The sequence below is a fragment of the Myodes glareolus genome, chromosome 4 (genome assembly GCF_982192425.1).
Source record: "Myodes glareolus chromosome 4, mMyoGla1.1, whole genome shotgun sequence".
In the NCBI taxonomy this organism is placed as follows: domain Eukaryota; kingdom Metazoa; phylum Chordata; class Mammalia; order Rodentia; family Cricetidae; genus Myodes; species Myodes glareolus.
In genome coordinates this window covers 24,898,781-24,911,629 of record NC_142029.1, presented here as the reverse complement: position 1 = coordinate 24,911,629, position 12,849 = coordinate 24,898,781, and the positions used below count along the sequence as shown (strand labels likewise).

At 40.0% G+C, this 12,849-nt stretch overlaps 1 protein-coding gene across 9 annotated transcripts in view; it reads right to left on the bottom strand.

Annotated features, from left to right (window-relative positions):
• The window catches only part of Csnk1g1 (casein kinase 1 gamma 1), a 137,427-nt gene that overhangs the window by 32,801 nt on the left and 91,777 nt on the right, over positions 1–12,849 (bottom strand). For all 9 annotated transcript variants that reach the window (XM_085689252.2, XM_048424276.3, XM_085689253.2 and 6 more), the window contains 4 exons: positions 10,347–10,581; positions 4,151–4,236; positions 1,339–1,423; positions 925–1,073 (listed from right to left, as the gene is read on the bottom strand). In XM_085689252.2, coding sequence (XP_085545378.1) covers positions 925–1,073; positions 1,339–1,423; positions 4,151–4,236; positions 10,347–10,581 — 555 coding nt within the window. The remainder of the gene's footprint in view (positions 1–924; positions 1,074–1,338; positions 1,424–4,150; positions 4,237–10,346; positions 10,582–12,849) is intronic.

The window sequence follows — 12,849 nt, the reverse complement described above, 5'->3', positions numbered from 1 at the left end:
CCAGGTGGGTGTTGGGAATTGAACCCAGGTCATCTGGAAGAGTAGCCAGTGCTCTTAACTGCTAAGGCATTTCTCCAGTCCCCTGCTGTTTTTCTTTTAAATTATCTTGTTCTCCTGCATTTGGTCATTTGCTGAAGGGAGATAGTCTGGTCCTCAACAATCCATTTGGGAGCAGGTTACCTTAGAAAGAAGTACCTGTTCTACTGCAGTCTCTGATGCTGTGGACTATGGCAGAACTAGTAAATCCAGAATGCTATTCCTACAGAAGTCAAGTTCCTTAACAGCACAGACAAAACTAAATTGTGAATCAGTTTTTAAAAAATGTGTAAAAAACTAGTTTAAATTCTGGTATCTTGGGATATATACATAATAATCTTTGAGGATTTGTTTTATTTTATGTAAGAGTTTGCCTAAATATGTCTATGAACACCCTACATGTGCCTGGTGCCCACAGAGCAGAAGAAGGCAGGGTACTGGATCCCCTTGAACTGGAGTTACAGATTGTAATTTCAGGGAACTGAACCTGGGTCCTCTGTAAAGACAGCAAGTGCTCTTACCTGCCGCGTCATCTCTTTAGCCCCCATAAGCAATAATTCAAAACACATACAACTCATTGGTCTACTGACAGGAACTTACAGTGTTACTTGAAAAAGGTTGGTAAATGCAAGCAATGTCTCCCCAAAGATTTAAGTAGAAGGACTGGCAAGTAAAATGATGGGCCAGTACTGGTCTGGGATTTTTTTGTTTTGTTTTGTTTTGTTCCAAGACAGGGTTTCTCTGTGTAACAGCCCAGGCTGTCCTGGAACACGTGTTGTAGAACAGGCTGACCTTGAACTCTCTGTTTGCCTCAGCCTCCTTAGCGCTAGAATTAAAGACATTTGCAGCCACCACCACCCAGCAAGAATGTTTTTAAAGGATACTTACAATAGGCCTTCCAACCCAATCATAGGCATAGTCAAAGGTGTAGCCTTTCCGTTCAAACAGATCTGTGAAGAGGGTTCGTAAATACTCATAATCAGGTTTTTCGAAGAAATCTAACCTCCTGACATACCGAAGGTAGGTTGCCATCTCCTCTGTTAAAAAAAAAAAGGTAAAAAGCCATGCCTGTTAGCTGAATGTCTCCCCAGAGGTTAAGCCCTGGACCACACAAGAGATATCTGTACCGATTACTTGATACTAATGTTTTCTTTATGGACCAAATAAAAGTGATACCTTCCTTGGGCTGAATAATAATAAAAAGAAATGTAAATGATACCTATTTGGTATTTATAGATACTGTGACATTGCCTACTTCAAAGTGCCAGTCACACCAGCTGTATTATCCTTTTAGCATCCTACCTGGAAAGTTCTCACAGAGAGCTTCGATGGGAGTATTCCTTTTGGTATCACCAATTTTTTGATATCTCTCTTTTAATGTATCAGCCTGTAGAAAGTAAAGTAAGAAAATTACCTGGAAAAATCTACTAAGAAAGTGAGTTCAAACATGTTCTCAGATACTGGAGTTACATTCTTTTTAAGATTTTACTTTCAATTATGTGCGTATGTATCCGTGTATTATATGTGTATATGTGTATGTTGAATATGTGCCCAAAGAGGCCAGAAAATGACACCAGTTCCCTGCAGCTGGGGTTACAGGTGGCTGTAAGCTAACTGATGTGGGTGCTAGGGAAGGAACTTGGGAGCTCCACATAAGCAAATGCATGCCCTTAAACCACCAAGGCATTTCTCTAGCTACCACAATAGTTGTTTTCATTCAAACTGGCAGAATTTGTTAGCAGATTTCAGTATTTTTCCTCTTTAACGAATAAGAATAAGACATGCTGTGTCTAGATATATGTAAACCCCTGCTGTGTTCAAGAAAGTCGCATTTGAAATATGTTTAGTAATCTCAGATGAGAAGGATAGAGAGGATAACAAAACAAAAGCATTATGAAGTAGAATTTTAAAAATCATAGCAGCTTAGAAAACTCCCATGGCCACTTAGATCTGGGTTTTTGTTTTTTTTTTTTCAAGACAGGGTTTCTCTGTAGCTTTTGGTGCCTTTCCTGGAACTAGCTCTTGTAGACTAGGCTGACCTCGAACTCACAGAGATCCCCTGCCTCTGCCTCCTTAGTGCTGGGATTAAAGGCATGCGCCAACCACTGCCAGGCTCAGTCTTCTCCTTCTATGTTCAGTTCCAGTTTCTACTAGATGTGTATACTAGTATCCAGTTGACATCCAAAGAATATATTTTCTCAGATGAAGTCACACAGTTTTGTGAACTTTTCTGCAGCTAGTCATTTATTTTTCTATTGCAAAGGAAAGAAAAATTATATATATATAGTCAAGCTGAAAAGAACAAAGGCACAAGAAGTGAAAAAACCCTCTAAAGATTTCCAGGTTGAGGATATAGCTTAGAGACAAGGAAAACCAGTCAACAAACAAAACCTTTCCAGACATAATGAAAGTTATCTGTAGAATAGCCATTGCTAAACCGCGTGTTGGTGGCGCACAGCTTAAATCCCAGCACTTGGGAGGCAGAGGCAAGGGATCTCTGTGAGTTCGACGCCACAATGGTCTACAGAGCTAGTGCCAGGACAGGTTTCAAAGCTACACAGAGAAACCCTGTCTCGGGAAAAAAAAAAAAAAGAATAGGCATTGTTAACAAAAAAGTGGGTGTCAGAGTGTCAAAGCGTTGAAATATGGCATACTCAGAGCTGCACACAGGAAGCTTCTGACCTTGGACTCTTCATTAGGCTCTAGCCAGTCAACTTCATCCAGATTTAAGTAACAGTGAGGAAAAGTAAATTGGAAACACTCTAAATTCATCAATACCACTAAAATGGGTTGCATGGCCCACAAAAGTTCCAAGCAAGTAACAAGTCTGTGTACTAATGAACTTATTTGTCTACGTGAGCAGCAAGTAGGATGTGTAGCTATCTGTAACAAGTCACTATCAATGGGAAGGCACACATGACTGGATGATTATGGATGAGAGGTGTCAGGAGAATAATTTAAGAGTTTTTTTTTTTTTAAGAGAATGGAGCTCTGGCTATAGCTCAGAGAAAGAACAGTTGCTTAGCATGTACAAGGCCTTGTGATCAATCAGAGAGAACATCCTAGAAAACATAGGAAAATGAATTATCCGCCTACATGAAGAAAGGTGTAGGAATACCTCAAATCACAGATTAAGGTTCTTTCATAGTAATATGTTGAAATAAATTACAACTAAAAATATACCTTATATCTAATTATGTAAAGGACCTTGGGGAGAGTTGGAAGCTTAACTTTCAGTCAGGCAGTGGTGGTATATGGCTTTAATCCCAGCATTTGGGAGGCAGAGGGAGGTGGATCTCTGTGAGTTTGAGGCCAGCATGGTCTATAGAACTAGTTCCAGGACAGCCAGGGCTATACAGAGAAACCCTGTCTCGAGGAAAAAAAAAAAAAAAAAAAAAGAAAAGAAAAGAAAAAAGAAAGCTTATGCTTCCCAGTAACAATCACAGAGTAATTATAGTGCTTATAACTCTATCAATTGTGTTAATTAATAGTTTACTCACAGGCACTGTACAACATCTACCTAAAGAAAGTGACTAAAACTATACGTGTGTAAGACATGGCTATTATTTGAAAAGCTACTTATTCAATAATGTATATGAACAGCAATGTTAAACCTGATTTTTTTTTTCCTGCTATTTTAGTTAAGGTAAGTCCTTTGCCTATGTAGGATGAATAAATATTTTCCAGTTTACCTTAGGAGCTTGGAAAAATCTTGCTGTTTTTTTTTTTTGTTTTTTTTTTTGGGTTAACTGTAGCAGCTGCTGTCATCAATTTGTTCTAGAATTTCCCTGATACCCTGGGAATACTCCTGCTATATAATGATAGTGGAGGAGGGACACCAACATGCAGAGAAAAGCAGCACTGCCAAGGCTGGGAGGGAATGGGGGGATGGATTATGAAAAACCGAAACACAAAGAGGTAGGATTAAGGTAAGAAGGTGAGGAAGACAAATGTGAACAAACTGGAGCTCCTGAAGTCCTGGTGAACACTTAAATGTGACTAATCCCGCCTCTCACCTCTAAAACCAACCTTCCCCTTTGTGCTTTTTAGAGACACCAAGCCAGCAGCCATTTCATTATCAACTGAGAGAGAGACAAAGCACTTTCAAGGATACCTTGAGTCCTTGCCAGGGTAGGCTGCCGCGGAGGAAGTACATGAACATATGGCCTAGGGCTTCCAAATCATCTCTCCGGCTTTGCTCTAAGAGGGAAGACAGATCACACATTATGTCTGCAGCTATTAAAGCACAAAGAACTTTAAAACCGAGTAATCCCCCAAACCCTTCTGTTCTGGAAAGGCTCTGCTTACTAATCTTTGTTATACACAAAGTAAAAATATTTTAGATCAAAACTGAAAAGCAGTGGGAGGCCTTCCTTTGTTGCTAACAAGTAAACAGTAAGTGAAGAGCAAATTCTAAATTAAGATCAAGGCTTGATGCTAGACGGTGGTCAAACCATTCCTCACTCAGCACTGCTACTTGTCTAAACATGAAATAATAACATACATGAATGAGGACTTGTTACCCTTTGGCTACCATAAGGAAAAGTGAGCACCAGACCGAGCAGCTGAAGCTAATTTTCAATATTTCCCCACTGGCTAGGCCTGCAAAGATATAAGCTGTAGAATGCCTAAGCCACATGTTTATCATCCCCTGCCTCTACCCAAGACAGGGTTTCTCTATGTAGCCCTGGCTGTCATTCTGTAGATCAGGTTGGCCTTGAAATCAGAGATTTACCTGCCTCTGCCTCCCAAGTGCTGGTGTACGCCACCACAGCACCACTACGTCAGATGTTTAACAATTTTAATTCATCACAAAAATAAACAGTTCAGTTTCAAGTCAGCAGAGAAGAATCACTTCTGGTTCCCACTTGCTCCATGTATCCCATAACCACCTTAAAAACTCAGCAAGTGTAGTACTAAAGTGTCTTCTATGGACATACAAAACAAGTTGCTATCCTTGGAACTTGACTAAAACGAGTTGCTAGTTTTTTCTCTCCTTTGAAATGGGAAGATAAATTACTAACTATAGAAAAGTTCACAGAAATACGTTGGATGCCAACTGAATACTAGTACATACATCTACATTAAATTTCCCAGCCATGGCTCATCACAGACATCTTATTTATTATTTACTGTTCTTGTTTTACAGAGCTTGGGTTTCATGTAGCAAAAGGTGGCTATGTAGCTTGGGATGATCCTCCTACCTCCACTTCTTAAGTACTAGAATTACAGGCAGGATTTGTGTTTACTTTTTGTTTTAGCTGAGTTTAGAGTGTCAGCAAAAGAGATTACAGTTGGGCTTGGTGGTGCATACCTTTACCCTATTACTCAGAAGGCAGAGAGACAGAGGCAGAGGCAGATGATCACTTTGAGTTTAAGGCCAGCTTGGACTATGTGAGAACCTGACTCAAAAAGAAGAATACATAAGAGAACTGCTTTATTTATTTATTATGAATAATATGCCAGAAAAGGGCACCAGAACTCATTATAGATGGTTATGAGTCTCCATATGGTTGCTGGGAATTGAACTTAGGACCTCTGGAAAGAAGAGCCAGTGCTCTTAACCTCTGAGCCATTTCTTAAGCCCACTTGTTTCATTTTTAAGATAGGCTAGCCTAAAACTCATGGTCCTTATATCTCAGCCTCCCGAGTGTTGGGATTACAGGAATATATCACACCACTTTGCTAAGTACTGCCTTCAACTTGATTCTGATTTTTTGAGTGAAAGTAATACCCAAGATTATCACCTAGGCTGGGAAAGCCACAGACTAAAAGTGCAGCACAACATGTGTAACTGTGACACTTGCACAAAAAGGAATGAATAGTGAAAACTGCCTTCTTTTTTCTTTCCAATTTATTTATTATATGTACAGTGTTCTGTCTGCATGTATATCTGCAGGCTAGAAGAGGGCACCAGATCTCACTGTAGATGGTTGTGAGTCATCATGTGGTTGTTGGGAATTGAACTCAGGAACTCTGGAAGAGTAGCCAGTGCTCTTAACCTCTGAAGTCATCTCTCCAGCTCCCCAAACTGTCTTCTAAATATTTGTCCACACCCATATATTAGTGCTGCTCCCAATTTTCACCAGAGAAGTTTCTAAGAGACTTATAATTTTCAAGAATTTATAAAGTTCTGAGAATAGGTGACTGGTGAGTGCTTTCCCCTAATTGGGACATCTCTATTCTCCAGTAAGACTCAAGGGTCACAAAGGAAGACAGTGAGGAAAGAACGTAAAGATTAGAGGATGGGGAAAAATGCTGTCTTTTGGCCACTGCACTCATGAACTTCCAGCAGCTAGTCACCTGCATAGGACCTGTCGGTAACTCCAACACGTGGGAGAGGTGTTCACCCTTAGCTGAGAAGCGACTGGCAACTGATAGCTGCTAGAGGAGGAGGGAAGTCATTTTATTTCTGGGATATGGCTCATGCTCACAAAGGATGCACTAACTGGACTTAGTGGGTCATTTAAAAGAGGAGGAGATGAAGGTGAGAACAGCACGTGCTGAAGGAGGTCCAGGAGGAGCTGGGAGTGAATAATATGACAAGGACAGATTTTACACACACACATATACACACACACACACTTGAATAAAAAATATTTTAACAAAAAATGAGTAGTACTCTTTCATATGTACATTGTTACTACCTTGTATTTGCCTTCCAAACACTCTTCCTACCCCCAGCACTTCCCAGGTCATCTTCAACTCAGAGTAACACCCTGGAAAAGGCAACTTTGTAAACAGCCCTGTGATGAAAGGTGACATCTTTCTCAAAAACAAAACAAAACTAAACAGGAAAGTCACCTTCCATCACAGGGCTGGCCTGGAACACATTATGAAGCTCAGGGAAGTCTTGAAGTTTTGGTGATTCTCCTGCCTCTTGCTTATAAACTACTGAGATTACAGAAATGGGCCACTGAGAAGAAGGGTTCTGAAAGTCAGTTACTCATAGAAAAAGAAGACACCCATGACTGGGACATAATTCTGTGCCTAGATTCAAAATCTATAGAACAAAAAGAAAGTGTGTGGGTGTGTGGGGGATCATTTTTAAAAGAATGAAAAATAACAGCAAGATCTCCAAACATTTTTGTTTACATGGGCTGTCTGAAATTTGCAATAAAATATTACACATGATTGAAAACAAGGAGTCAGGTGAAAGTTTGTTAGCAGAACATAAGAAATAAGTATTCAAACAGTCTGTGAGGTGAATAGAGCAGAAAGGGAAAACACATCCGGAGAGTTTCTCACACAGTTATCACACCTCTCCAAACTTTTTTTATTTTGTGGTTTTTGAGACAGGGTTTCTCTGTGTAACAGGCCTGGCTGTCTTGGAACTCACTTTGTAGACCAGAGTGGCCTCAAACTCACAGAGATCCGCCTGCCTCTACCTCCCAAGTGATGGAATTAGAGGCATGCACCACCATTCAGCCACACCTCTCCATTTTTATATCTGTTTCCTGTATGTTACAGGAAGCCTCTTGATACTAAATAAATTCACTAGGCAAGTGCTTGAATTGTAGTTAAGTGAGCACTAGAGGGATAGCTCTCCACAGACATAAGATTTTCAAACAACACACACACACACACCCCTCATTTTTTAAGTCCAGAGAAGGATAAAAACACAGCTGTGGAACAAGAATAGAAAAAAATCTAAGTCAGGTGTGAAACCTAGGTCTGGGCTCACCACTTCTATTAATTCAGTCCCATGAAATGAAAACACAGCCAAGACACCTACTTTGGGCCTCAGTTTCCTATATGAAAATAAAGTAGTCATTTAGATAATTTGAAAAATTATTTTTGAGTTCTAAAACTTTAAAATAATCAATGCTAAATCATTAGGTCTTAATTTTATTTTTCTTTTTTTTTAATATTTATTTATTATGTACACAGTGTTCAGTCTCCATGTATGCCTTCAGGCCAGAAGAGGGCACCAGATCTCATTACAGATGGTTGTGAGCCACCATGTGGTTGATGGGAATTGAACTCAGGACCTCTGAAAGAGCAGTCAGTGCTCTTAACCTCTGAGCCATCTCTCCAGCCCCTTAATTTTATTTTTCCCCAAGACAGAGTTTCCCCAGTGTATCCCTGGCTGTCCTGAAACTTTCTCTGTAGACTAGGCTGGTCTTGAACTTACAGAAGTTCACTTGCCTCTGCCTCCTGAGTGCTAGGATTAAAGATATGCACCACCACCCCGCCTGGGTTAGGTCTTAAATTTTTTAAGAAACCCTGTCTAGAAAAACAAACAAACAAACAAACAAACAAACAAAAAAGAAGCCTGGCCTTGGTAGTGCGGTGGCAGACACCTTTAATCCCAGCACTTGTGAGGTAGAGACAGGTCAATTTCTGAGTTGCAGGATGGGTAGGGCTACACAGAAACCTTGTCTTCAAAGACAAAAACAAAATAAAACAAAAAGAAACAAACATCTTCGACATGATGTAGGCTCACTTTCAGCTTATAAGAAAGATATGCTTGCTTTCAATGCACAACACCCCGATTTTAGATTAAATGTTCAAAGAAAAAAAGCAATGCCCCCACTGTTCTCACTCTAATTCTAACTGCACAAACTGGGTTGTGTCAATCAGTTCTTAATCAGTGGCAGGTGGCTCATCTGATGTAATGCCAGCTAGGAGGCCTGTGGCTTTGCTCATTTCCATTACAAAAAAAAAAAAACCAATTATCTGAGTTATTTGACAACACATTTCCTAGGGTCTTTCCCCCCCCATTACGACTTATAAAATATAATACATCTCAAAACCAGCAACATTAGAGCTCCTATGGAAACTTCTCTGATGTGACACCTGAGACAGAGTTTGTGAGTTTTGTTTGAGACAGGGTCTCACTATGCAGCTCCTACTGGAGCGGAACTCGCTTTGCAGATGAGGCTGGTCTCCGCCTCTAGAGTACTGAGATTAAAGAAGTACACTACCATACCAATTACAAGCATGCCTGCCAGGCATGGTGGTACATGCTTTTAATCCCCAAAACTTGAGAGGCAGATGTGGAATATTCCTTTACACTGTGTGAATATATGTCGTTGAGAATGGTTGAATAAAGAAGCTGAATGGCCAGTACCTGGACAGGATAAGGTTAGGCAGGAGAGCCAAAGTGAGAATGCTGGGAGGAAGAAGGGCCGAGTCTGGAGTTTTTTGCAGAAAGAAGCAAGATGGGTATGCCAAACTGAGAAAAGGCACAATACACATAGCAAAGTGTAGATAAAAAATATGGGTTAATTTAAAATGTAAGAGTTAGCTAGTAACAAGCTTGAGCTTTTATAATTAATATTGAGTCTCTGTGTTGGTTATTTGGGAACTGGTGGGCAGGAAAGAAAGTTTGCCTACAGAAAGAGGCAGGCAGATCTCTGAGTTTGAGGCAAGTCTGTCTGGTCTACAACAAAGTACCAGAATAGCCAGGGCTACACAAAAAAACGCTGCCTCAAAAAAAAAAAGAAAGAAAGAAAGAAAGAAAACAAAACACAGAGAGTTTCTTTTCTTTTCTTTCTTCTTCTTTTTTTACAAAACGGAGAGAATAAACAAAATGTTACATGTTAAGATTTGACCTGAAGAACAGTTGGACCTCATGAAACCCCCTTCTGGAGATAATTCTAGTGGCAACGGCAGCACATCAAGATGATGAAGTACTTTACTATCACAGAGGGTAGATGTTCAAAATATACGTTGTAGAATAATGAAGATAACTACCACATGGAATGACCCACTGGGTTAAACATTCTATTCAAGTCACAGTTTGCCTGAATGTGTATCTGTGTACCATGTGTGTTCCTGGTGCCAAAGAGGTCAGAACAGAGTATCAGATCCCGTGAAACAGGAGTTACAGACATTTGTGAACCGCCATGTGGGTGCTGGCAACTGAACCTAGTCTTCTATAAAAGCAGTCGGTGTTCTTAATTGGTGAGCCATTTCTTCAGCCCCTTAATCCATGCTTTAGTGAAACCTCTTTATACAGGCACAAGCTGGATAGTCTCCTTTTGTCTGCTCTTATATAGAGTCAAACATGTGTAAATACAAGTGTCATTATCAAACCCATTCAAACACTACTACCTTCCTGTAATAACTGAAATTTTTAAACTGAGGAACAAAGCATCAGAAAACAGTTGAAAGAATTAAGACTCCATTAGTATGAAGGTATTTGAGAACGTTACTAACTTACCATCTCAGTCTCTTAAGTACAAAAAAGTCACTTACCTTGTGATGATGCAACAAACGGTACAAGTTGTAATGCACAATGTAGTGCACAATAAAGTGCTATTGGAAAACAAAGTTGTTCACATGACCTGCCCCTCTAAACACACCTTTGCCGAGATGCGTGTTGATAGACATGTATCGTGCAGTTCCAGTTAAGCTTTTGTGTTCTCTGTAAGGTATGTGTTTTTTGGTTTCAGGATCAATGTATTCCTTGGCCAGTCCAAAATCTATTATGTGTATTACATGTTCTTTCTTATTGCCTTGTCGGCCAATCAAGAAGTTCTCTGGTTTCACATCTCGGTAAATGAGATTCTTTGAGTGTACATACTCCATTCGAGAAAGCTAAAAGAAAGAAAAAGAATAATGGAAATACCTTGAAATAAGCATGCGGGGGTGGGGTAGGATTCCCCCCCCCCTTTTTGAGACAGGTTCTCACTATGTAGCTCTGGTTGTTCTGGAACCACAGAACTCTGCCTGTCTCTGCCTCCCAAGGCTGGGATCAAAGGCATGTGCTACCTCGCCTGACCCAAAATATTCCTTTTTAAAGGTATGCCGATTTGTTTGTTTGTTTGTTTGTTTATTCATGGACATGGTATGGCAGTGAGAGGATAACTTGTAGAAAGAAATCAGTTCTTTCTACCACGTGGGTCTGGGGACTAAATTTAAGTTGTCAGGCTTGGTGCCGAGCACCTTTACCTGCTGAGCCATTTCACTGCCCCCCACCACAATTTTTTTTTTCATTTTTACTTTTTCCTTCTCATTGATTTCTGTATTACTTGCTAACTATCTAGGCCTTGAGTTTTGAACTTAAGCAATCTTCCTATCTGCGTCTCTTAAGTAGCTGGCATTGTAGATATGCCACTGTCCCTGACTCAGCATAAGGTTTCAGAAACTAAAATTAAAATAAAACTCATCTTTTGGCTGGGTGTAGCAGTGCATGCCTTTAATCCCAGATGGATCTCCATTAGTTCAAGGCTAGCCTGGTCTACATAAGGGAGTTCCAGGTCAGCCAGGGGTATATAGTAAGACCCTGTCTCCAAAAAAATAAAAGAACAACAACAAAATCCATTTGTCTCTTATTTATCTCCCACTTTACTGATTTATAAACCGAAACTACATTTTAAGGTTTGTTTTGTCATTTTATTTATTTGTTTTCTTTTCTTTCTTTTCTTTCTTCTTCTTTCTTTCTTTCTTTCTTTCTTTCTTTCTTTTTTTTTTGGTTTTTCAAGACAGGGTTTCTCTGTAGCTTTGGAGCCTGTCCTGAAACTAGCTCTGTAGACCAGGCTGGCCTCGAACTCACAGAGATCCACCTGTCTCTGCCTCCCGAGTGCTGGGATTAAAGGCGTGCACCACCAACACCTGGCCATTTTATTTATTTGTATGCATGTATGCCTTCCTGAGTTTACGTGTACCAGTTGTTTACGTGTGCCCACAAGGCCAGAGGCTCGGAACTGGAGTTATAACCAGTGTTAGTTGTCTGATGTGGGTGCTAGGAACCAAATTCAGGTTTTCTGCAGAGTAATAACTGCTCTTAACTGCTATCTCCAGGACACCCCAACCCTAGTACTTTTAGTTACAAATATATAATAACTATTAAGATTAGGAGAAAAAAAATGAGACAGTAAATTTGGCTAAAATGACACTACTTTATATATTGTAACCTGCAAAGGTGCTCTCTGAGACAGGTGCAGCTGCCACTTCACCTGTCTACACTTTCTGTCTTCAGCAGCTCAGGACTCTCTAACCCCAATTTTGGTATTGCAGAAGAAAACAGAGGCTGAGTGAAATTAATGCTAACTTGACATCAGATAGCTGGCTGGCAGCCGAAGGAGGACATGCAGCTTTTAAGCTATACTGACCACAGCTTGAAATAAGCAACTGTAACATTGTCTCAAATTTCGTTAAATAATTCTATCTATAAAGCATTTCTACTTAGTGTAGAAAGGGAGGCTTAAATATTTAGAGTTTGGTCAATTTTCAAGTGTTTCCAAATTGCTATTAGATGATGGTGTGGTGAGACCGTCACTACCTCAAACGAATGACGATGCACCTGAAGGCTGGAGTAGTGGCACACATCCACCTTAGCACTCAGGAGGCTAAAGCAAGAGATCTAAAGTTCAGAGCCAGTCTAAGCTGGTGAGAACATCTCAACAAAACAAAACAAAACAAAACAAAACAAAACAAAACCCAACATTTGAATTCCTCTCTTGAGGGTTTAAAGAACTTCTCAAAGAGACTATTCTAACTGCTTAAGCTGGAACTAGTATGTAATTTGGCTGCAAAGCTTCTTGGCCAGTCCTTAAGTATATAATACATCAGAGAATGAAACATCTTAGTCACGTGATCTTGAATGAAGGTTAGTGCAGGGGGTAGTACCTTTAATCTTTTCTAGATTTCAACAGTGAGAGGAGGGCATGATAAAACCTTACAGTTATGAGCCTAAGATCTATAAATAAAATTCTGAAGTAATTACTTGAATGTGTACAACTCCACCTATTTGCTCCCTTTCTCCCTAATGTAAATTATATTCCTCCACTTCAGTTACAGAAAAGGTTCTGCTTCAAGGTGCAAATTCTTAAAATAGAGCAAACTGCAGATGCATTGTGACTC